This window comes from Leucoraja erinacea, chromosome 7, assembly GCF_028641065.1.
Source record: "Leucoraja erinacea ecotype New England chromosome 7, Leri_hhj_1, whole genome shotgun sequence".
Taxonomy (NCBI): Eukaryota; Metazoa; Chordata; class Chondrichthyes; order Rajiformes; family Rajidae; genus Leucoraja; species Leucoraja erinaceus.
The window spans coordinates 20,597,612-20,622,492 of NC_073383.1; the positions used below are offsets into that span (position 1 = coordinate 20,597,612).

The 24,881-nt window shown below is 46.7% G+C and overlaps 2 protein-coding genes across 3 annotated transcripts in view; one reads left to right on the plus strand and one right to left on the minus strand.

The window, feature by feature from the left end:
• rbm45 (RNA binding motif protein 45) overlaps positions 1 to 5,674 on the minus strand; it is a 43,953-nt gene extending 38,279 nt beyond the window's left edge. Inside the window, exon 1 of the mRNA XM_055637898.1 lies at positions 5,315 to 5,674. Coding sequence (XP_055493873.1) covers positions 5,315 to 5,590 — 276 coding nt within the window. The 5' untranslated portion in view covers positions 5,591 to 5,674. The remainder of the gene's footprint in view (positions 1 to 5,314) is intronic.
• Positions 5,675 to 5,776: 102 nt separating this feature from the next.
• On the plus strand, positions 5,777 to 23,073 carry LOC129698706 (cytochrome c 2-like). Of its 2 annotated transcripts, none has more exons than XM_055637900.1 (3): positions 5,777 to 5,800; positions 22,225 to 22,400; positions 22,482 to 23,073. In XM_055637900.1, the coding sequence occupies exons 2-3, from the start codon at positions 22,232 to 22,234 to the stop codon at positions 22,628 to 22,630; spliced, it is 318 nt and encodes a 105-aa protein (XP_055493875.1). In that variant the 5' UTR covers positions 5,777 to 5,800; positions 22,225 to 22,231; the 3' UTR covers positions 22,631 to 23,073. The 2 variants fall into 2 exon arrangements, with proteins under 2 accessions (XP_055493875.1, XP_055493874.1); XM_055637899.1 differs by lacking the exon at positions 5,777 to 5,800 and adding an exon at positions 13,059 to 13,202.
• Positions 23,074 to 24,881: the final 1,808 nt, after the last annotated feature.

A 24,881-nucleotide genomic window follows, 5' to 3' on the forward strand; every position in this document is an offset into this window, starting at 1 on the left:
TGTTACACCGTTCAATGGCCAAAGGTGATCTTCTATCTCAGCCCTACTTACCTGTCAGTTCCCTAGACTCCCTCAACCATCCAACGGTCGACTAATCTCTACAGTGACCATCAACAATTCAGCCTCCATTTACACTTGGACAGGGACTTCCAAATATTCATGATCTCTGGGTGAAGAGATTTTTTCCTCATCTCAGTGCAGAATAGCTGATACCTTATTTTGAAACAGTGACCTGTGGATCCAGGCTGCTAGCTGATGAAGAAAAATCGTTATCGCTACCGTCCCCAGGTTTAAAAAAAAAAATCTGCTGGACCATTGCATCGCTGGATTGAAGTTAAACGCGACCAGGGCCGGCCTTAGGAGGTGCGGGGCCCAATTAGGAATAATTTTGGTGAGCCCCAGGTTCCCAGCTAAGGTCTGTAGAATCATAGAAATATAAATATATAGTTTATGAGTCATTTGCAGGCATGCCGTGAGTAACTACTCAAGGTAGGCAGTCAGTCGGCTTTAAAAATATCTTAAACCACACATGCGCAGAATGTTCTCCTCTCTGTAAAAATAAATTAAAATAAAGAAAATAACAATTCAATTTGCCCAAGGCTTCCAAATCTCCTTAATTCTGAATTACTGAATGGGTGGGGGGTGGAGGTTGACGGCAGGTGGAGAGATGGTGGGAAAAAAGGGAGCACACCGGGACAAGTTGAATCAGTTGTGATCTTATTGAATGACAATACTAGTTCAAGGGACCATTGGGGGGGGGGGGGGGGGGGGGGGGGGGGGGGGGGGGGGGCGGGGGGGGGAAGTAAAGTTGCAGGGTGGGCAAGCAGCATTGAGAAGCGTAGCCACGCATTGTAGGGAGTAGTAGCTCGGGTGCCTTCTGTAGGAGTGGAGTGAGTGGAGTGGGTCAGTGGGTGATGGATAACAGGATAGCGGGCGGTGTAGCTTACCCCTGTGTCAGCGCGAACGAGGGACCAAATTGAGGTTACTCGCACTGACACATGGAGTAAGCTCCACCACCCGCTGTCCTGTTATCCATCATCCGCTGACCTGTTCTTGAGCTGGTTGCTGGCATGATCCCAACCCCCTCTTTCTCAACGTTCCTATCCTCCCCACAGCTTTACCCCTGGCCAGACACCCCATACGCTGTGAAAGGACCTCTCCCCCCCCCCCCAGCGGCGCTCTCCTTATACAGCCGCTTCCCATCAGCTGCTAGCAATGAGGGATAGACTTGGCTATGCCTCAGTACTGCAACATCGTTCTTGATGTTGCTATATTGAGGGATAGCCAAGTCTAACTTTCTTGGCTAACAACCTAATCTTCGGCCTCCAAGATACAGGACCTACAACGTGGTGTTACATATATATTGCAATCAGTGATGGAAATGTGTTTAGGAACTAGGGTAGGGTCCGTGAGGCTGAGTTTGGGAAGGAATGGGGGGGGGGGGGGGGGGGGGGGGGGGGTGAGAGTGCTTGTGATTGTCTGAAGAAGGGTCTCGACCAGAAACGCAACCCTCTCCCCAGAGCCGCTGCCCGTCCCGCTGAGCCTCCACAGCGCGCCTGTGTCCACCTTCAACTCCAGAGCCAAACAAAAAACACAGAGTGCTGGAGGAACTCAGCGGACTAGGCGGCACCCGTGGAGGGAACAGACCAGGAGCCCCACGGGCCAGGACTCCCCCCCCCACCAGAAAGGAACCGCAGATGCAGCCGTCACCGCAAAACATTAAATGATTCCGGGAATGCCAAAGCGACAGGGTGAGAGAGAGGGAGTGAGAGAGACGAGATGGGGAGCAGGAGAGAGAGAGGGAGAGGGAGGGAGGGAGGGAGGGAGGGAGAGAGCAAAAGACAGAGACACAATGTGGGTGAATGACTTTACTGGCAGGAAGAAGCCCGTGCTTGCGGTCCGGAGCCCTCAATGACAGTGAGTTTTAAGAAATTCTCACAATGTGTCATCAATACATCGATCCACATTCCTCAGTAAATGTAATTGTGTTTTGACCAAGTATTAATGACACTGCATTCCGTGTCATTTTATTCAAAGGAACGCGGCGTCATTAATACTTGGTCAAAACACAATTACATTTACTGAGGAATGTGGATCGATGTATTGATGACACATTGTATAACTACGTGTTAACTACTGGCTGTTAACAAGTGCTAATAGTGGTAGTTAACAAACCGTTTTCGTCTCATGGCCAGTGTAGCAGTCAGTAACTCATTGTAACGATTACCCATGTTCGTTTTTTTTTTAAATCCGTATTTAACAACGCAAATGGTTTTTAAAAAAAATCCGTATTTAAAAAAGCAAAATTCGTATTTCCGTATTCGTATTGCATTTCCATACGAAATATGGAAAATTAGCACGGGGCCCTCTTAGGCGCGGGGGCCAATTGGAAGCAATTGGTCCAATTGGCTTAAGGCCAGCCCTGAACGCAACTTCTAACGCCTTCAACATCACGGATCGCAATATCAGGACAAAACAAAAGGTATGTCGTTTTTTAATATATTATCTAGTTTTTTGGCGTGGCTTCATTTTAATCTTATGATGCAAAAAATGTTATTTAGGCATTTTACGAATAGGCCATGTCTTGCCTGCCGATATGGGCTTAAAATTTATGGCAACGGCAACATTCCAATCGATCACATTCCAGAAACATCCACTCTCAAGATAAATCAAATTCATTATTTTTGTTTTGCGCAATCATGTCATAAGAACATCTAAATCATCTATATTTTGTGTTATTGTCTATCCATGATCAATATTTTCATACTAAATATCCACAGTACAATGTTAGTCAGATGCATTGTGCAAAAAATAGTGATTTTGATTATCTTGAGAGTGGATGTTTCTGGATTAATTTACGGGAATTAAACATTAAATTCCTTCCATTTGGCATATAAATTCTTGACAAAGTGAGATTTGAAAACCATGTTATATTGTGAATTTTTGTGTGGATGGGATCAGTTTGTTATCGCAGCATGGTCGACACGAGGTCCTAGGAAGTCGTATGAGGTGGCCGGAACTCTCCTTCATGCTCGAGAGAAGTTCCCGCCTATGTGCGGCCTCAGCTAGGTCCTAGGAGGTCGTATGAGGTGGCCGGAACTCTCCTTCATGCTCGAGAGAAGTTCCCGCCTATGTGCGGCCTCAGCTAGGTCGCGGAAATTTTTTTCAGGATGTTGAAGATTTTCTGCGAGTAAAATTTGGTCGGCATGGGTCTTTTTCACTCGCAGTGCAGTGGAGTGGGTCGCTATTTACTTACAGGCACTCGAGGGCAGCCGTAGTCAGGGGCGGAAAACCGGGGGGGGGGGGGGGGGGCAGAGGGGACACGCCCCCCCCCCCGTGTTTTGAGAGGTGGGGGATATCCCACCCAAGTTTTTGTAATCCCGATTTTAAAATCGCCGTTTTTAGCGCTGGATTGTGCCTCCGAAGCCGCACGCGTGTGCGTGTGCGTGTACATGCGCGCGTGGCCACCAAAAAATTGTGTCCCCCGTCCCCTCCATGTTTTGATAGTGAGTTCCGTTCTTGGCCGTAGCCAATCACCTTGCAGACCGGCCATTTTGATTGGCTCATTGGAGTTTCACGACCTAGGAAGACCTACCGGCAGGTAAAATGCCCGCTAAACTTTATTAAACTTCTTAAAAGTGTCTCCACTCCTTCTCCCCCTCCCTTTCTCTCCACTTCCCCTTCCCTTCTGTCCCCCTTCTGTCCCCCTTCTGTCTCCCTTCTCCCCCCCCCCCCACGCTCTCTAAAGGACTTACCATACTCTGTGGCAGCCGTTTACCTTCCTCTTCATCGAGCAGACAGTGCTCCTCCTCTTTCCCTGGCCCCCACCTTCGCGATGTGTGTGTGTTTGTGTTTGTGTGTGTGTGCGCGCGCGGTCGGTCGATGCAGCTCGCTGTTCAGTCGATCCAGCTCGCGGTTTCAACGCGGCCGCTCGATCCAGCTCGAGGCTTTCCAGGAGAGTGCCCTCGAGCTTGAAGGTCGAAGGCACTCTTCTAGACATGCGGATTAGGTCGCCCAAGTGGGACAGGCCCTTCAGGCTATTAAAAAAATTTAGCCTTTTCTTAAGAAGTGGATAATGTTTAGATCAAGTAATTGAATTTAGATGAATTTAAACAGATGTCTCTGAAGAAGAAATGCAAAATTGTCAATCCTAATGCCCAGCAAAAGAGACTGATTTAGACAGCATTTGCAGAGATTATCCGAATTTGGACTACTCCAAATGTGATGATCTACAGGACATTCTTAATGGGAAAGTAGTGGACAGAAAGGCATGTCATGCGTGGTTTGAAGAGCAAAAACTTGTAGTTTATAATGCCAAAATTGAAAAGTTGAGGAATAACAAGGTGTACAAAGTTGCTTATTGGTTACAATCTGAGGAGTATGATGATGCTACCGATCACTAAATGCCAATGTACCAGCTCTGATCTTCTCGATAAAGACTTGGCCTTTTGCTAGAAATTGTAATTTCTTTACCTGTCTGTTACAGACTTACAGCATATAATACAATAATATTAAAGTTCTGATCTTGAGAATATCACATTTTTGAATTTTCAAGGCATTCTCGGTGTTTATTTACTATTTCCGTCACAACGGTCAATTTTGTAATTAGCTACAATTAGGTAACTAACTAATTATATGCTTTAATTTCAGGTCATCCAAGTAAGATGTTTCATATTTGTTTCAGAATGCTTCAATCTGTAATAATCTATAATTTGGCTTCCCAATTGCCTAGAGTCTGCACATTTTCAGTGACACATTTTCAGATCACTTCATAATCTCACACCATTTAAAGAAAATAACATGTTTCTTGATTTATTCTGCGAAAGTGGTCGATTTTACACGTTCCACATATTCTATTTGCCATGCTATTCTTCCCCATTCGTTTGATTTGTCTACATTTTATTTTTTAAAAAAAACTTATGTGCAACACTTCTCAATTTACATCGCAAACCAACTAATTCACGTTTTAATGACTCATTTGTCAGCTGTGCCTTCAGTTATCTACAATAAGTTGCAGAATTTCCTAAACCCTTTGGTGCTTTAACTTTCTCATGCACAAACCGACCTTTTCATTAGTTTTGCTTTTGTTTGTCACTACTATCACCTTGTGTGCGCTGCTGTGAAGTGCCTTGGGGCATTTCGCAACGATAAAGGGGGACATTTAAATGCGAATTATTATTGTAGATGAAAAGATCTTCACCACCTGATCGACGGGGGAGAGGAAACTAACTAAACCGACACCAATTCCTTATGAGATTAAGTTAGAGGAACTGGTGGTGGGCTGCAGGGAGGGATGGAGAAGGCAAGGCGATACCTTAATGGGCTTGGTGTCCTCGGTGAGGGCCTTGCCGTGCATGTCCTCCATGGCCCTGCAGGCCTGCGACGATCGGCTGAATTTCACGTAGGCGATGCCTTTATGGTCTTTGGACTGCTTGTCCCGCACCACCCAAATGTCCTGGATCTCTCCGAAGAAAGAAAACTTCTCCCTGATCACCTCCTCCGACGTCGACTTGCTGATCACCAGGAAGAGTCGGCTGTTGGGAGGGTGATCGAGGTTCGCAACGGGACGGGAGCTACCGCTGTCCTCCATCGTTCAACACACCCGCAGCCACCGGCTTAACGTCGCACCTCTCGCCGCCCCTCGTCGGGCCGAAGCGCGGCCACCGTCTCCTGCAGAACTACTCGCCCCACACATCGCCCCCTAGCTCGGCATGCACCAACCGGACAATTCCACCCTTCAGTATCATTTACTCCTGCTGACTGACTGCAGTCCAGTTTGCACCTTCAAATCGAAGACGTGGTAAATCATTATCATTTTCTAGGTTCACGTGAAAATATATTCGATTTTCTTTGGATCCCTGTTTAAATTGCTGTGTTCCCTCCTGCATATATATATATATATATATATATATATATCCATAACACAGCGAAACAGTTCAAGGAGCCATGGGATGTTTTCGCCTGTCTCCACACGTGTGTATAATTTTAGAAATGTATCTTCCAATTTTATCGCGTGGAGGTTTTCCACACTGCCAATCTGATTCCAGCAACTTACCGTCAAGTCGTTTAAAATGAGCACGGGTTAGTGCTTAAGTAATAAACAGCAACACAATCATGGTCTTGGCATATGTCGCTGAGGCTGGTAACACTCTTTGGAATATGCCAGACTGGCAGATTTTGTTGGCCAATGCAACTGGCTTTTTTGAGGCATTAATAAAGTGTTTTTGATCTGGGCAGTGCATATCTGTGGTTTAGGATATAGGATAAAGAGGGCGATGATAGAACAGACACAAGGCACAGAACCTCCTGGGCTATGGTTGAGTTCTATTCCTGAGAACTATTCATAACATAAGGTCTGAAATGCTGCCCAATGCATGACCAAAGTCTGAAATGCTGTGTGTGTGTGTGTGTGTGTGTATATATATATATATGAGCACAGGCAACCAAAGGCAATATGTAGTTAAACCATGGCATTTAGATCAATAATTTGGATTTTGCCATGAACTGTTTCCAAGCAGCAGAAGATGCCTGCAGTCACATAGTAGCTGGCAAATCCATACTCCTGGTCTCCCTAAAGGCAGTATATAAGTCTAGCGTTTGTAACTTGCATATGGAATATTAATAATATACAATTATAGGCATTACACATCAGCATTGATGTACAGAAGGATCTAAGTCCATAAGGGTCTAAGTCCATAAATTTCTGAAAGTGGCAACAAAAGTACATAAAGAGTGGTAAAGAAGGCATATGGTATACGGCAGAACTCAGACAGCTCCGACGGTCTGAAGAGGAGGCCTACAGGAGCGAGGATGCAGACCTCTACAGGCACGCCAAGTACAAACTGAGAAGAGGAATCAGAACTGCCACGGAAAGGTACACTGAGAAGTTGAGGAGCAAGTTCTCGGCTAGTGACTCTTATAACCATATAACAATTACAGCACGGAAACAGGCCATCTCGGCCCTACAAGTCCATGCCGAACAACTTTTTTTCCCCTTAGTCCCACCTGCCTGCACTCATACCATAACCCTCCATTCCCTTCTCATCCATATGCCTATCCAATTTATTTTTAAATGATTCTTCTTCTTCAGTTTGGAAGGGCTTACAAGAAATTACCAGCTACAAGAGGAAAGCCCCCCGCTCTTTGGATAATCGTCAGCTGACCAACGACCAGATTGAGTTTTACTGCAGGTTTGAAAATCAGAAACGTAACCCTGGTACCCCCTACCCTCCCTCCCCAACCAACACAGCCAGACCCAAGTCTGCAAAGAATGGACCCTGCACCCTCTCCTTCCCATTCACCACTTCACACCTAAAGGCTGGAGAAAAGACTGGACCATTTCCCACCACAACCAACACTCCACACCCACTCACAGCCTGACCTCAATCTGCAAACACTGGGCCCTTCTATACTCACCCCCCTTTCACACCCTCACACCCTCTCACACTCACTCACACCCTCCTTGCTGAACAACATCACTTTATCAATAATAAAAATAGAGGAGGTGGAGAGTCATTTCAGAAGACAGAAAAGCCGGAAATCTCCAGGACCTGACAATGTTTCCCCCTCTAGACAATAGATAATAGGCACAGGAGTAGGCCATTCGGCCCTTCAAGCCAGCACCGCCATTCAATATGATTATGGCTGATCATTCCCAATCAGTACCTCGTTCCTGCCTTCTCCCCATATTCCCTGACTCTGCTATTTTTAAGAGCCCTATCTAGCTCTCTCTTGAAAGCAATCAGAGACCCCGCCTCCACCGCCTTCTGATTCTCTCAAGCTCTGTGCGAAACAACTGGCACCGGTCTATACAGACTTTTTTAACCAGTCCCTGCAAACATGTACTGTCCCTGCCTGCTTCAAAGTCTCCACTATTGTCCCTGTACCCAAAAAGACACGGATAACTTGTCTTAATGACTACAGGCCTGTCGCACTGACCTCTGTAGTCATTGTAGCGGCAGATTTTTCATATCTTTCAGGTAATTAGCACCCTAGCCACTAATTGGATGAGAATGGATAAGGGGAATATCTTCGGTACGCATGCAAGCTGCCTCAGAGACCTTCAGAGCTTCTCCATTCATAAAGCTTCAGCACACAGTCTTTTAATGAATATTTTCTTTATTGTAGATAGAAAACAGTAAGATACATCCAAGGTTTTTCCGACTTGTTACATCAATCTTCTTCGAACTCCAGCTCATTACTTCAGATATTAGAAAGCTCCTCGTATCTCCGTAACAATGACATGCCTTGACATGCTTGACATGGTCGAAGGATTAACCTTCTCCATCGTCTCTTCAAAACGAATCTAAAAACGAAACTTCTGCGCAAGCAGTTAAGCTGCAAACATGCCCAAAGACACGTCATAAATCCCACCCACATTATAACAGGCAGTCTAAAATTTAAAGGCACATGCCATCCACAATGGCATGCAAAACAGGCCAAATGGCCACTACAGTCATGAAGACACTTGAAAGGCTTGTGCTGGCCAAGCTAAAAAATATCACGATCCCCCTGCTGGACCCTATGCAGTTTGCATATCGGGCCAATAGATCTGTGGATGATGCAGTCAACCTGAGCCTGCACTTCATCCTACAACACCTAGACCGCCAGGGGACCTATGCGAGGATCCTGTTTGTTGATTTTAGCTCTGCATTCAGCACCATTGTGCCAGAGCTACTACACTCCAAACTTTCCGAGTTGACTGTGCCTGAACCCCTCTGTCGGTGGATCACCAGCTTCCTGACAGACAGGAAGCAGCAAGTGAGGCTGGGAAAGGACATCTCGGTCCCGCAAATGCTTAGCATAGGAGCACCGCAAGGCTGCGTACTCTCTCCTCTTCTCTACTCTCTCCACACCAACGACTGCACCTCCACAGACACCTCTGTCAAGCTTCTCAAGTTTGCGTACGACACAACCCTGATTGGACTGATCCAGGATGGGGAGGAATCTGCCTACAGACAGGAAGAATCACAGCTGGCGTCCTGGTGCCATCGCAACAACCTAGAGCTCAATGCTCTTAAGACAGTGGAATTGACTGTAGACTTTTGGAGAGCTCTCCCTCCCCTCAACCCACTCACCATCAACAACACCACACTCACATCTCTGGAGTCTTTTAAGTTCCTGGGAACCATCATCTCCAAGGACCTTAAGTCGAGGGCTACCATCGACTCCAGAGTAAAAAAGGCACAACAGAGGATGTACTTCCTACGGCAGCTGAGGAAGCATAATCTGCCACAGGCAATGATGGTCCAATTCTACACGGCCATCGTTGAGTCTGTTCTCACCTTCTCCATCATGGTCTGGTTTGGCTCAGCCACCAAGCATGACACCTGGAGGTTGCAGCGAATCGTCCAATCAGCTAGAAGGTTATTGGCTGTAACCTTCCCTCCATTGATGAACTGTACACTGCAAGGGCCAGGAAGCGAGCGACAAGATCATCTCTGACCTCTCTCACCCTGGCCACAAACTCTTTGAATCACTTCCCTCTGGAAAGCGACTCCGGACTGTCAAAGCTGCCACAGCCAGTCATAAAAACAGTTTTTATTCACGAGTAGTTGTTCCACTCAACAGGCAAAAATCTGTAGCCTCTCTTTGATCTGGTATTTTGTTGGTTCACATGCTTGATCAATGGTGTTTTATCATTAATGTTTTATTATTATTAATGTTTTTATGTTTTTCTGAGTCATTCGTATCTGCCACTGTATGTCATGTTGTTACTTGTGGGCGGAGCACAAAGGCAAATTCCTTGTATGTGAATACTTAGCCAATAAACGTACTTACTTAAAATGTGATCCGTTGGGTCCCTGTCAGACGGGAGGCATGGTCCCCCAACACAACCCGTTCCCCCAACATGATATTCGCCCACTCATCCATAGCACCCAAGGGAGGCCTGGTCCCCCAACGCAACCGGTCTCCAACATTACATTCCACCACTCACCCATTCCCCCAATGCAAACCGTTCCCTCAACGCAATATTCTACCACTCACCCATAGCCCCCAACTGTGCAGGTCGGCTCTCCCTCATATTAAACTTTAAAAAAATGCAATTCCACTTCCATTTTTTAATTCTTTAATGTGATGTAAATGTCACCGACAACGCCATCTTTCGTTATCCAAATCTAATCATTAAATTTTTAATTTAGAGAGCAATTAAAAGGCTTTGCAATCACATATGTGCTGGGCTAGGCTGGCAGATTCTTCCCCTGAAGGACATTTGTTGCCAAGGACTCAAGGTCCTGGGATAGCAACATTGTAGCCGATAGGGCGGGGGGTGGTGATGTCACTCGCAACGCGATCAAGACAAAGGGGGCAGAGGAGGTGGGGCGGGAGAGGAGGGGGGTAGAGGAAGGGCAGCGAGGAAGGGTGTCGAGGAGGGGGAGATGGGGGGGTTGAAAGGGTTACGTCTTTTGAATATTGGGGGGGAGGGAGAGGTGGAGGGGACGTCACTCGCAGCGCGCAGATCCAAGACGGCAGCACGCAGTGCCATTGTGACATCATCAGCCAAAGCCAGACGTTTTTTTTCAATATTTCTTCAGATTTGTGAACATTTTGATTAATAACTCGAGAAATAAAGCAGGAATTGTTCAGAAGACGATTTTGGAGTCCACGGGATAAATCTCTACCGGTATAAGTATTTTACCTGTTAGCGCGCTGTTTTTTTGAGAAGATGTGATTATACACACACACACACATCCAAGATCAGAGTTTTATAATTATAGAGATATCGATGGATGAAGTCGATCCCATAAATTGGTGGGTGGGAATGCTAACCTTTTTTTTTTTAATCCGAAGAGAGAAAACAGTAAACCGCACACTGACATTAGTAATGGAAAAAATGTTATAAATGTTATAAGCTATTGTCAAACTTGGGATTACATGACATTTGGAATATATCAATTGAAAATCAATTGAAAATTGGCAGACAGGTAGGAAACAGGCAGTACGAATAAATGTATTTAGCGACAGGAGATAACTAATGGTGTTCATCAAGGATCATCAAGGATCAGTGTTACAACAATTCACCATTATATATCAGTGATTTGAAATGAGGTAATCAAATTTGTTATTTCAAAGATTGCGGTTGATACTTGGGGTGGGATTGCAAATTACGTGGAGTATGCAGAGGCTTCAAGTTCCTTTAGATAAATTAAATAGTATTATGTTGGTAAATGTGAAGATGTATTTTGTAAATAATACTTTGCGGAGTGTTAATGTACACAAAAATCGGTGTTCTGGTCAGTCATTGAAAGCAAACATATAGGTGCAGCAAGATAGCAATTAGCATGTTGGGCTTCACTGCAAGAGGGTTTGAGTACAAGCACAAAAATGTGTAATTGTACTTTTAAATTATGCAGGTCTTGATGATATCTCACCTGCATTTTGGGGCTAATTGTAGTGGGGGGGGGGGGAGAGTGAAAGCTGGAAAAGAGGTGGGGACAGTGCAGAGCTAGGTAAATAAGGAGGGTGGACACAAATGAGGGTTTGATTGGAAGATGATAGGACAAAGGTTTGAGATGAAAAGGAGGCAAATAGATAAGGGGAGGTGTGAAATGTAAAGCCACAGGGTGATGGGGAAATTAATAGATGAAGGGGAAATGAAGATGGGGCGAGTAGAAGGGTCAGACAGTTGGTGAAATTGCTGCAGTTTTACAGGCCTTTGTTTTGGAAGATTAGATCATATGGCCACCAGCATGAACTAACTGCCTGGATACAGAATTGGCTTCATGGAAAGGTAGAGGTGGTGGAAGGTTGTTTTTCAAACTGGTGTGCCTCAAGCATTGGTGCTGGGCCCATTGCCATTTGTTGTTTATATCAACGATTTAGATGAGAACGTGCAAGGCATGATTAGTAAGTTTGCAGTTGACACAAAAGTAGGTGGTATTGTAGACAGTGAAGATGATTATCAAAAAATACAGCAGGATCTTGATCAGTTGGGCAAGTGTGTTGAAGATTAACTAATGGAATTTAATGCAGATAAATGTGAGGTATTGCATTTATGAAGTCAAACCAGGCAGGACCTTCAAAGTGAATGATATGGCCCTGGGGAATGTTGTAGAGCAGAGGGATCAGGGATTTAGTAGTATAGGGGCATCACAGGTAGAGATGGTAAAGAAGGCTTTTTGGTACATTGGCCTACATCAGTCAGGGTATTGAATTGGGGCATTATGTTACAATTGTACAAACGCTGCTGGGGCCACATTTGGAATATTATAGGAAGGATGTTGTTCAGTTGAAAAGAGTGCAGAGAAGATTTATGAGGATGTTGCCAGGACTCGAGGCCCTGAGCTAGAAGGAGAGATTGGGCAAGCTGGGACTTTATTCCTTAGAGCACAGGAGGCTAAGGGGTGATCTTATAGAGGTGCATACAATCATGAGGTGAATTGATAGGGCGAATGCAATGTCTTGCCCTGGATGGGGGAACAAAGAACCAGAGGACATTGGATAAAGGAGAGGGAAGAGATTTAATAGGAACCTGAGGGGGCATTTTTTTTAATGAAATGAGCTGCCAGAGGAGGTAGTTGAGGTAGGTACTCTCACAACTTCTTTGAAAGAATTGGGTGTCAATTAAACTTTTTATGCTTTATCTGATTACAGGACAAAATTTTGGCTACTTATCTGGATAGGGCATAAAATCATGAGGGTGAATTGATAGGGATGAATGCAATGTTTGCCCTGGATAGGGGGAACAAAGAACCAGAGGACATTGGCTTGATGGACCAAATGAGGGGGCAAATGGACTAGCTTAGAGTTGAGGGGACATCTTGGTCGGCATAGACGAGTTGAGGTGATGGGGCTGAAGGGCCAGTCTTAGGAAAGGGAGGGTGGAAAGACGTTACCAAAAATTGGAGATTTCAGTGTTCATACCTTTGGGTATTAAATGACAGAGCAGGATCGAAGGCCTTCTGCTCCGATGTTTATGCTTATACATCTGATATGAGCTCCAGGCGGTTTGCTGCTCACTGGAAGCAAGTGGCTGAGAGCAAAGATACTAGAGGAGCATCCTTTGGTTGAGAGCACCAGTGATCCTCCCATTGTGACGCGGGCGGGGGGCGCTGTTGCCCCGGGTTTCCCTCGCGGGCGGGCGCCGGCTGCCACGTGTCGGGGTGGGTCGCGCCCAACGGCTGTGCCGCGTGTGTGGCGGCGAAGGCAGAGGCCGAGGCGGCCGCAACGGAGCCGCCGGCTGTCCGTCCGTCCGACCGCCGGTCAGTACATCCAACCGCGCCGCTTTCACTCCCGCTCCCGCGGCTCGGAAACTTTTCTCCTGTGCAGTCTTGTCCGGGTGGATGATTTGTTTCCACCCCGCGGGTCCCGGGACCCGCCACACACTGGTGGGGAGGGAGGAAGCCGTTGGGCGGGGTGGATGGTGTACGGGAACAAACGTTGGCATCAATGATAACATCGTGCACCTTCGGCTACTGTCGGTTTGAGGGAAAGAGCTTTTGACGTTCTCCTTTCTCCATTTACACGGCTTTCGGCGAATGAAGACCGGGTTCTCGCTGTTACCCCCGATGCCCTTTCTCCAAAAGAAGGAGTTTTGGGATCAAGGATTCTACAGGGTCGATCTTTTTTTTTCCTTTGCGAATATTCTCGAATCCTTTCTCCTGTTAATTCCCTGTGACAGTGCTCAGGGAGTATCGGTCTCTGCAATCACTGCCAAGCCGATGAACAAGGTGGACTTCCCATCAGAGCTGACCAAATGTAATTGGGGGCCTCACTGTTGGCTTGAGAGAGGACACTGATGCAGGTCTTCCAAATATAGATTTAAAAACACTTGAGAGAAGTCACCAATGTTGCCCCTGCAGGATCTTCCAAATCTACTCAAGCAGATTTCAAAAGACTTGAGATAAGCCATCGATACTGTCCCTGCAAAATCTTCCAGATCTACTCAAGTAGATTTCAAAACACTTGAGAGAAGCCACCAATGGTTGTCTCTTCCAGACCTACTCAAGCAAACCACAGGCACATACATTCAAACAGAAAAAATATATACATCATTTTTGCATAAATTACACATAATATGTCTAAAAGAAAGACTGCAAAAAAAACAAGATATTAGTACAAAACTTAATTGTAAAACAACAAGTCTATGGTAGTGCAAAAGGAGGACCATCGTGTTCTGTTGTGATAGGATTTGTGTTATGCAGGTTCCAGAACCTGATAGTTATAGGAAAGTAACTGTTCAAGACCCTGGTGGTGTGGGACTTCAGGCTCCTGCCCTATGGTAGCAGCGCAAAGAGGGCACGATGCGGGGGATCCATGGTGATAGATGCTGCCTTCTTGAGGAAGTGTCTCATGTGAATGCTTTAATTAGAGGGAAGGCCTGTGATAGACCAGGCTGAGGTCGCCACTCTGTGCATCCTCTTGTGTTCCTGTACCTTTGAATTGCCACACCAGGCTACAAGGTAACAAGTCGGGTTGCTTTCTACAATACATCTGCAGAAGATTGTTAGAGGATTCAGAGGTGCAGCTAATCGTTTAAACTTCTAAGAAAGACGAGGCGCAGGTGCAGTTTCTTATGATTGCTGTGCCCAAGGGAGGTCATCCATGATGTTCATGCCCAGGAATTTGAAACAGCAAACTCTCGCCATCAGTGACCCACCAAAAAAAAACTGGCACACGATCTGCCAACTTCCCCTTTCAACGATTAATAATTTGGTCTTTTCGATGTTGAGATAGTTGTTGCGGCAACATTCAACCAGGTGTTCTATCTCTCTCCTGTACGATGAATCATCACCACCAGTAATTCAGCCAACCACATTCGTCAGTGAATTTATAGATGGCATTGGTGCTTAGCCACATAGTCTTAGATGTAAAGAGAGTAGAGCAGGAGGCTAAACACTTAGCCTTGAGGCGCACCTGTGTTGACGATCAGCGAGGAGGAGATGTTGTTGCTGATTCACACTGATTGAGGATGGAAATTTGCCGAAGGTTGCATTCTCTTTCAGTAGCAACCTTTTTCCTTCTAGGAGCTGGACATCTTGTGTTAAAGTATTATTGATGAAACCATGGTAAGTTGACAGATTGTATTTTGTAGATGGTACACAGTATAGCCACAGTGCACTGGCAGTGGAGGGAGTGAATATTAATGTTTCCGGGTGCAGTTTAAAAGACTCTGTTTTTTCTCAGCGGCTGTTGTACTCTTAAGTGTTGTTGCAGCCGCACTCATCCAGGTAAGAGAATAGTTTTCTATCATATTTCTGGTGAAAAGTCTTTTACACCAGATTTTTCCAGCCACACTATTTAGTTTGTGCCTCTGAGGATATTGCCACTCCCTTTGATTCTGTCAATTATTTAGTTTTTTTAGTTTAGTTTAGAGATACGGCATGGTAACAGGCCCTTCAGCCCACTGAGTCCACACTGTCCAATCCCCGCACATTAACATTACTCTACACATTACTCTACACGCACTAGAGAAAATGTTCAATTTATACCAACCCAATTAAGCTACAAACCTGTCCGTCTTTGGAGTGTGGGAGGAAATCGAAGATATCGGAAAAAACCCTTGCGGTCACAGGAAGAACGTACAACTCTGTACAGACAGCACCCGTAGTCGGGATCGAACCCGGGTCTCTGGCACTGCAAGCGCCGTAAGGCAGCAACTCTACCGCTGCACCACTCTGCCGCAGTTATTATGGGGTTGTTATGTTTAGTTGTAAAAGAATGGTTAAGAGACCTTTGTATTAATTTGCTCTTAGATCTCCTCGTATTAGCAAGTAAGGTGGAGTTCAAATGGCATCCCACAGATTGTCCTAAGAGAATGATGCTATCCAAAAACTGCAAGCAACTCCACAACTCCCCTTAAACATTCCAAAACAGGGCAACGACTAAGTGCTGCCCTTATGTTTTGTCCTCTTACTATCTGTAAAGGAGTTAAGTCTGACACACTGTAACTTTACTGAGTCTTTAATAAAGGCACATGTCAAACACGTCCCAGTACTGACTGCATCTAGTCTTCAGGCGTACTGTGGAACCAAGGGAGGAGCAAGGGGAAGATATCACAGTTATACTGAGATGACTGGGCATGGTTAGTGGTATTGAGGTTAAGGTAGCTACATTATAGGTTGCATGCATAAACCATCTACATCCTTTCCCTTAGAAATCTAAAATTGAAGTTATAACAGTGGCAGTGTGATTATACAACACATGCAAATTTAAACGAAATCACCGTAGCGGACAGGAGTTTTGACAACCCGACCCGAGCGTGTGCGTATAGCACCATCACCCTCCCCACCAGATAGAAGAGGAGGCGGAGCAGTAGCAGCCGGGAAGGAGAAAGTCGGCGAAGACCCAACCGGGAATGCGGGAGGTGACCCAAGCACATGGTGATCCAGGAGGAGCAGCGGGGGAGAAGGAGGAGAAAGAGAACGAGCGAGGAGATCATCTGCCCGAAAACCGGGAAGCGCAGAGGGGAGGAGAACCCAACCGAACACTGGTGGGGATAACGACAGGGTCGAAACGCAGGAGGAGCGAGGGATCCGGGGGAGAAGGCTCGTTAAGGCCAACAGGTGCTGGCGGCTCCGGCGGTAGACAGTTCCATCAAAGATACAATACAATACAAAATTTATTATCGCCCCAGTGAGACTCAAACGAAATGTTGTTTCCACAGCCATACAAACAACGACACTGTCTTACAGACATACGGATTAAATTCACACAAACATCCATCACAGTGAAGCCACTGTGAGGAAGGCAAGAGGGAGGTCCAAGCCCCAGGGGCGATGATAAGTCCCAGCGAAGGCCGCTGACCGGGGCAGGTTGGAACCCCCACGGGCATGGGGAGCTGTGGGGTAATGTACTGTCCCGGTCCGGGTTGTTAACGTGACAGTCGCGTTGAGCTCCGGGAACGCAGACCCGCGAGCTCCCGATGGAGGCTGCGTTGCTGGAGCCTCCGAGCCCCAGGAGGCGAGTCACAGCAGCGAGTCACCGCCGCTCCCCACGCTCCGAGGCCGGCCACCCCCGACGATGGTGAGTCCGCAGATCCGCAGCTCCGCAGTCTCCGGGACTGGAGCCCCCGGGTCGTTCAGGTTGGAGGCTGCTCCACGGTGCTAGGCCCCAACGACAGCCGAGACCCGACAGGGAAAAAGTCGGGTCTCCCGGACAGGGAAGAGATTTAAACAGCCCCCCACATTTACACCATCTAACAAAAAAGTCAGGCTGTAGGGGCCGCTGCAACGGGTGAGTCGCGCCGCCAACACCAGGTAAGATCTCGGGGAAGTGTCCACACCAACAACGGTTGCGAGTCGGGAGAATCCGGTGGCTGTCTGCATGCAGACGACCTGGCCAGGCAGTAGTGTTGAGAGCGGGCGGCAGGACTTGTCGTGAGAGCGGCGCTGTACCTCATGCTTGTGAGCAATCCGTTGCTGAACGGCGGCAAGCTGGAGGACCTTAGGCACCAGGGATTGTTGGGCGATCGACATCGGTGGGCGAAGCACGCGGGACATCAGACGCTGGGCAGGGGATCGCATGGTAGGGTCCCGTGAGATGGTGCGAAGGTTTAGTAGACCCAGGTAGAAGTCACCATTGGAGAGACGAGACTGCTCGAGCAAATTCTTGGCACTGCGGACAGCTCGCTCGGCCAGGCCGTTGCTCTGCGGGTATTCGGGGCTGCTGGTATAGTGAGTGAAGTTCCACTTCACAGCGAAAGCCTGGAATTCTGCACTGGTGAACTGACGGCCGTTGTCGGTCTGCAAGCGGACCGGGGACCCAAAGGTAGCAAAGTGTCTGTGCAGCTTACTGATAACCATTTCAGAGGTGAGAGCAGGGAGAAGCTCCACTTCGAACCAGTTGGAGTATGAATCAACCAACACCAGGTAGTGCTTGTCTCGCCGTTCGAATATGTCAGCAACCAGCGAGGTCCAGGGCATGGCAGGCGCAGGCTGCTGCAGAAGTGGCTGGCGCTGCTGATGTGGGGCAAGAGTGTTGCAATCAGGACAGGAGGCTACTCGGGCTTTAATGTACTTGGCCATGCCGGGCCAATAGTATTGTTCTTGGGCATGTGAGACGGTGGCATCGGCTCCGGGATGCCCCATGTGGACAGCGTTGTAGTACAAGTCATATAGGGAGGCAGGGACGACCACCTTGTGACCCTTCATGATGATGCCGTCCCGGAGCACAAGCTCGTCATGGACCAGAAAGAAAGGGTGGGCACCCGCAGGCAGTGAGGTGCGTCTGCTGGGCCACCCCCGCTGGATGACAGCTGCGAGCTGTTGCAGGTCGGGGTCGTTGGCGGTGTGCTCAACCAGGCACTGCAGCTGCTTAGAGGGAACAAAGTTGACATTGAGTACCTGCAGATCCTCCTGCTCGTAGGGGTGCCTGTCACAGGAGGACCGGGGGGGCCCGGGACAGCGCGTCAGCCACATGCATCTCGGTGCCTCTCTTGTACACGATCAGAAAGTCGAACCGCTGGAGCTGTAACATCATGCGCTGGAGTCTAGCTGGAGCGATATGGATAGGCTTATTGAGGATGGTCACCAAGGGTTGATGATCCGTCTCGACGGTGAACCTGGTACCGAAAAGGAAGTCCTTGAACTTGGAGCAGGCGAATACAACCGCAAGAAGCTCCTTCTCGATTTGTGCATAGCACTGCTCAGTGTATGTCATGGTACGCGAGGCATAAGTAGTGGGCTGCAGCGAGCCGTCATCATGGAGTTGCAGGCAGGCAGCACCGAGTCCGAAGCGGGAAGCATCACACGTAATTACAATTGGACGTTGCAGATCAAAAAACTTGAGAGTCGGTGTGCTAATCAGCTTTGTTTTGAGAAGGTCGAAAGCCTGCTGGTGTTGGGGAAACCAGGACCAGGCAATGTCTTTTTTCATCAGTTGCCTCAGGGGTGCGCTCAACTCGCTGAGGTCGGGGATGAACTTTCCCAAATTGTTGACCATGCCCAGGAAACGCTGCAGGCTGGTCACGTCGGTCGGGGCAGGCAGCTCGGAGATAGCGTTGGTCTTATGTGGATCAGGTTTCAGCCCGTGGGCTATGAAGATGTGGCCAACATAGGGTACTTCAGCTACACGGAACTTGCACTTTGACGGGTTAAGTTTTAAGTTGATCTGGCGAGCGCGGTCTAGAACACGTCGGAGGTTGTTGTCGTGCTCAGCAGTATCTTTCCCATAAACCAGGATGTCATCCACGATAATGGCACACGGCAGACCGGCAAACAGTTGCTCCATGGAGCATTGAAACACTTCGCTAGCAGAGTTGATGCCGAATGGCACCCACAAAAATTTGAATCTTCTGAAGAGGGTGCCAAAAGTGGTTAAGTCTGAGGAGTGTTTGTCTAGAGGTATTTGCCAGAATGAGCTCCTGGCATCAAGCACAGAGAACACCGTGGCCTGACCGACCTGGGCAGCAACATCTTCTACAGTCCTCATGGGGTAATGAGGACGTCTTATTGCCAGATTTAAGTTTTTGGGGTTGATGCACACCCGTATCTCGTTCTTACCCTTCTTCATGGTGGCGACCATGGTGGAGAGCCACTCGGTGGGTTAGCTGACAGCTTCAAGCACTCCCATGTCAACCATGTTCTTCAGCATGGCTTCGACCTTGCCCTTCATGGCAAATGACACCCTGTGTGGAGCACTGACCACTGGTACAACCGACGGGTCAGTTGCGATCTTGTATACTAGGGGCAGCTTACCCAGATCATCATCGAATAGGTCAGGGTACTCAGAGAGTGGATTCAGCATCACCCGCACTTCGTGGACAGTACGGTCAAAGGACACCAGCCGAGATCCTGACACGCCTGATTGCTCAACAGAGTCACACAGTCACAGTCAAGAATGAAAAACAACAGGTCACGCGAAGATTTCTTCAGCACACAGTGGAAGGTGGCCCTCCCCACAGGTTTTAGCTCCTCTCCCCCATAAGCACGCAATATGGAGCGATCAGCAGTTAACAGCTCATTATTCCTTATCTTCCTGAACAGGGATGTTGACATAACATTCACCTTCGCCCCCGTGTCCAGCTTAGCAATGAAGGATTTGTTGTTGACAGTGACAAGCACATAAGGATCGGGGAGGCGAGATTGATTATGAAGGAGAGAATAAACACTGGCATCTCCCATGGAAATACTGGGCTCAGAGTCAAGGGCAGTGTCGACAGAAGACTGGGAACCGAATTTGTTATCAACTTGTTGAAGGTTGTTTAAAACTTGTCTGGGAACTGGAGGAACGTTCCCACGGGAGCGACAGGCAGCTGAGAAATGGTTCATCTTCTTACAGAAATTACAAGCTTTACCAAATGCTGGGCACTGCGACTGCATAGAGTGGACATAATTGCAGTTGGGGCACTTCTTGACAAGCGGGACCCGAGCGGCATAAGTCAGCCGCGGTGCAGGGCGAACGTTGTCTTGCTTGCGACGGGGCATAGCAACACCAGTCAGATTAATAGCCCGATTGTCAGATCCCCTCTGCCCATGTAGCGGGGCAACCACCTCAGCTATTTGGCATGCATGCATAGCCTCAGTCAGGGTGAGATCCGGTCTTCGCAGCAGCTCCGCTCGTAGCTTCTGATCTAGCATGCCAGTGAGCAAAATATCTCTGGTGAGCTGATCACGCATGTTCTCGAAACAGCACCGTTGAGCAAGGTAGCGCAGGTCAGCGATAAAACATTCAACAGGTTCATCAGGCTGCTGTTTCCTTGTAAAGAATCTAGCCCGCTCCAATATACGGTTGGAGGGCAAGTCACAAATCTCCGCAAACATGCGTAAGAGACATACCGGGTCGTTGGCAGATTCCGCCGGCTCGACGACCTGGCCATTGCCATCCAGGACCGCTGGATTGTAAGTGAAAGCCTGAGCACGCTTCATAGCATCGGGACCGGCAGGGTTCTGCAGGAGTGAGGCTTTGACCGCATCGGGATCGGTTCGGTGCACGATGTTGATGAAGAGGTTGTAGTCCATCACGAAAGTAGCCCATCGCTCCGCAATGTCAGTGTTAAAGACAAGGGTAGAGGGCTTGCGGCACGAGAATGCCATGGTAAATAGGGAATTAAACACTAGTAAAACTAGGAGCAAATAAAACCCGATAAACAGGAGGCGTGCGTTTAACTTACTGACACCATGTAAAGGAGTTAAGTCTGACACACTGTAACTTTACTGAGTCTTTAATAAAGGCACATGTCAAACACGTCCCAGTACTGACTGCATCTAGTCTTCAGGCGTACTGGAACCAAGGGAGGAGCAAGGGGAAGATATCACAGTTATACTGAGATGACTGGGCGTGGTTAGTGGTATTGAGGTAGCTACATTATAGGTTGCATGCATAAACCATCTACACTATCCAAAAATAATTTACCATTTCCAATGTAGATAGTTTCCTATCGTTTTAAAGGACTATAGTTTTCAGACTCAGTCGAACAACTGAAAGTATGGTGAATATGCATTATATTGTCACAAGTAACATTCAGTGTTAGGGAAACAAATAATGTGGGAGTTTAGTTTAAAGTTACTTCCACATGATTTACAAAAACCTACAATCTTAAGTAGCTATTTCTAATTCAGCTTCTCTATCGAAAGTTTTTTTTTTTTTTTTTTTTTTTTAATTTTATTTTTATTAGAAGTACGGTAAATTACAATACTACACAACACATATCTTAATACATTTTTTGTACCGCTTCATTTTTTTTGAGCTTTAAGAAAAAGGTAGAAGTAAGGAAAGTAAAGAAAGTGCGCGAGAGTCGTGAAGTGCAAGAGTGTTGGGAAAAGAAAGCCCCTTAGAAAAGAACTTAGAGAAGGAAGTAAAGTGAGAAAATAGATCCTAGAAAAGAAAGAAAAAGAAAATAGGAACAATCGCTCTATTATAACATTAAACTCCGCAGAAAGGGGACTACCAACCAAGTCTGTTTTTGTTGTTTTACCTCCCGTTACCAGGTCCTGATACCACTTATTTATTTAGTTCTCTATCGAAAGTTGATGTATACTGGAAATGTCTGTCAAGTATAAATAGGTATGAGACCGAGATATGATGCCTCGTTTTGCTTTGTGAAATTGAAATGCATGGATGTAAGGGAAAGAAAAATCAGCCTCACTAAATTAGATTATGATTTGTCTAGGTAACTAACAAATCTATTTTTCTGATTAGCATGTGAATAATAAAACGTTCATTAAAAAAATAATATTTTATTTACAATTTACAGAAAGACATGTTAAAATTAATTTAAAAATTTGACAGAAAATTTCTGTAATTCATGTGAAATGTCTAATGTTTCCCACTTTGTCACATTAGTATCTAAATGGCTGATCCAGAGAAAGGAAAGAAAATCTTTGTGCAAAAATGTGCTGTGTGCCACACCATTGAAAAGGGTGGAAAACATATGGTTGGACCTAATCTCTGGGGTCTTTTTGGACGTAAAACTGGATCTGCTGCAGGATATACCTACACTGAAGCAAACAAGAATAAAGGTACTGCAATTTTGACTGCAACTTTACTGCATACATTTTGTTATTACTTGTCCCCAATCTAAATTATCCGTTTATATGCAGGGATTACATGGGGAGAGAATACCTTAATGGAATATTTGGAGAATCCTAAAAGCTACATTCCTGGAACAAAAATGCTGTTTGCTGGTCTCAAGAAGAAAACTGAACGCTCTGACCTAATTGCTTATTTAAAAAAAGCAGCATCATCATGAATAAATCCTTTAATAAAATGTTTAATTTAATTTTGAAATGCATTTTATCTGGGCAGTCATCTGAAAATTTAGAGAGACGTTAATAACTACGATAAATTACCTGCTTATCGCATTCAATGTTAATTTGTCACTTGATATTAACTACTGTAATGGAAATTATTTGACCAATACAAGCTTTCAACTTCCAAAATAACGTTAGATACTTTTGAAAATGTATTAGTGTATAAAATATATTAGCACAATCACATTCAGTTTAGGCCATATGTTCCCTTGGATTTACAAACAAATTGCCTTGTTTTGAAGTGTAGTCAAGAATTATCTATTGAATTATTGCTAAGAACCGTTGTTTCTTAAACAATAAAATCAGTGCACTCCTGTAGCATTCTTCACATCTACCAACATCTGAGTGTAAGAGGGAATAAAAAAAAAATTCAATACAGCAATTTAAGAATGTTCAAAAATAATTGGTTCCCTTTAATTTCCTCTTAGTTGAGCAATACATCAAGAAATGTATACTTAACTAAAACTCTCATCTTGTCCTCTTCCAGTTTGCGTTGTTTTAAATTTGTGCAAAAACGGTACCCGATAGCGCTACGATATTTCGCCACCTTATTCACCGTTCTCCTGTGCTCCAAGGAGACCATTTTATGTCCGATCGGTGGAATATTACAAAAGTTATGAAGGTTTAAAAATCCTAAGATCAGCAGATTGGTCTTCTCTCCTGTCTGTCACCAGGAAGGCAACGCCCCTTCTGGCACCCGCTGTCAATCACCGGGACGAGGAGAATAAAGCATTGAATGCCGGGCTGAGTCCAGAAACTGTGAGTCCAGAAGCCGTGAGTAGTGAGTCCAGAAGCCGTGAGTCATTGAGTAGTGAGTCCAAAAGCCGTGAGTAGTGAGTCTGGAAGCCGTGAGTCAGTGAGTAGTGAGTCCAGAATCCGTGAGTAGTGAGTCACATACACATATGAGATGTGCAGTGAAATGAAAGTGGCAATGCTCGCGGACTTTTGTGCAAAAGACAACAACAAAACAACCAAACAAATTATAAACACAATCATAACACACATATTCTTTTACATAATAAATAATAGAAGGAAAACCGTCTGTAGAGTTAGTCCCTGGTGAGATAGGCGTTTACAGTCCGAATTGCCTCTGGGAAGAAACTCCTTCTCAACCTCTCCGTTCTCACTGCATGGCAACGGAGACGTTTGCCTGACCGTAGCGGCTGGAACAGTCCGTTGCAGGGGTGGAGAGAGTCTCTCATGCCCGTTTGCTCTGGAGCTTGCACCTCCTGTTGTATAGTTTCCTGCAGGGGGGTGAGTGAAGTTCCCATAGTGCCGACGGCCGAACGCACTACTCTCTGCAACCTCTTGTCCTTGGGCAGAGCAATTCCCGAACCAGATGTAATGTGGGGGGGATTGATGCTTTCCACGGCCGCTAGCGTAGAAGCACTGTAGGACCCTCGCCGACACTCTGAATTTCCTCAATTGCCTGAGGTGGTAAAGGCGCTGCCTTGCCTTACTCACCAGTGCTGAGGCGTGCGATGACCATGTCATATCCTCGGAGATGTGGACTCCCAGATATTTAAAACAGTTCACCCTATCCACAGGATCCCCATTTATACTCAATGGAGTGTACGTCCTCGGATGATGTGCCCTCCTAAAGTCCATGATCAGCTCCTTCGTTTTTTTGATGTTCAAAAGGAGGCGGTTCTCCTGGCACCAGAGTGCTAGTGAGTCCAGAATCCGTGAGTAGTGAGTCCAGAAGCTGTGAGTCAATGAGTAGCGAGCCCTTAAGCCGTGAGTCAGTGAGTAGCGAGTCCAGAAGCCGTGAGTCAGTGAGTGAGTCTAGAAGCTGTGAGTCCAGAACCAGCCGGCCCGGTGTGCAGAGGCAGCCCGGTGTGCGGAGACGGCACGGTGTGTGGAGCCTGGCCGACTACGACGACGACTGCTGCAACCTCGAGATCTTGGGGAAGTGAGGAGTGAGTGTGGGGGGGATTGAGGGGGCCGGGCTCTAGCGAGACACATCACCCTCGCCGACACACCCCCAACCCCTCCCCTCGCAACCCCCCCCAGCAGCAGGCTGCAGCAGTGCTCCCTCCCACTGGCCCCAGTCAGGCCGTCCCCCTCCCCCGACTACGGAAGCTGCAGGTCTAAACCAAGAGGTCCATTTGGCCCACAATGTGCGAACTAGCCCTCTGGAAGCCAGTCTATTTGGCCAACAACGCTCATACTAGCCCTCCAGAAAGCACC

What these genes read in the sequence shown, in the direction of transcription:
- LOC129698706 (XM_055637900.1), top strand. Translation starts at nt 22,232, where the DNA reads ATGGCTGATCCAGAGAAAGGAAAGAAAATCTTTGTGCAAAAATGTGCT. An exon ending in TGAAGCAAACAAGAATAAAG is followed by an intron (nt 22,401 to 22,481) that starts GTACTGCAATTT and finishes GTTTATATGCAG; the next exon opens with GGATTACATGGGGAGAGAAT.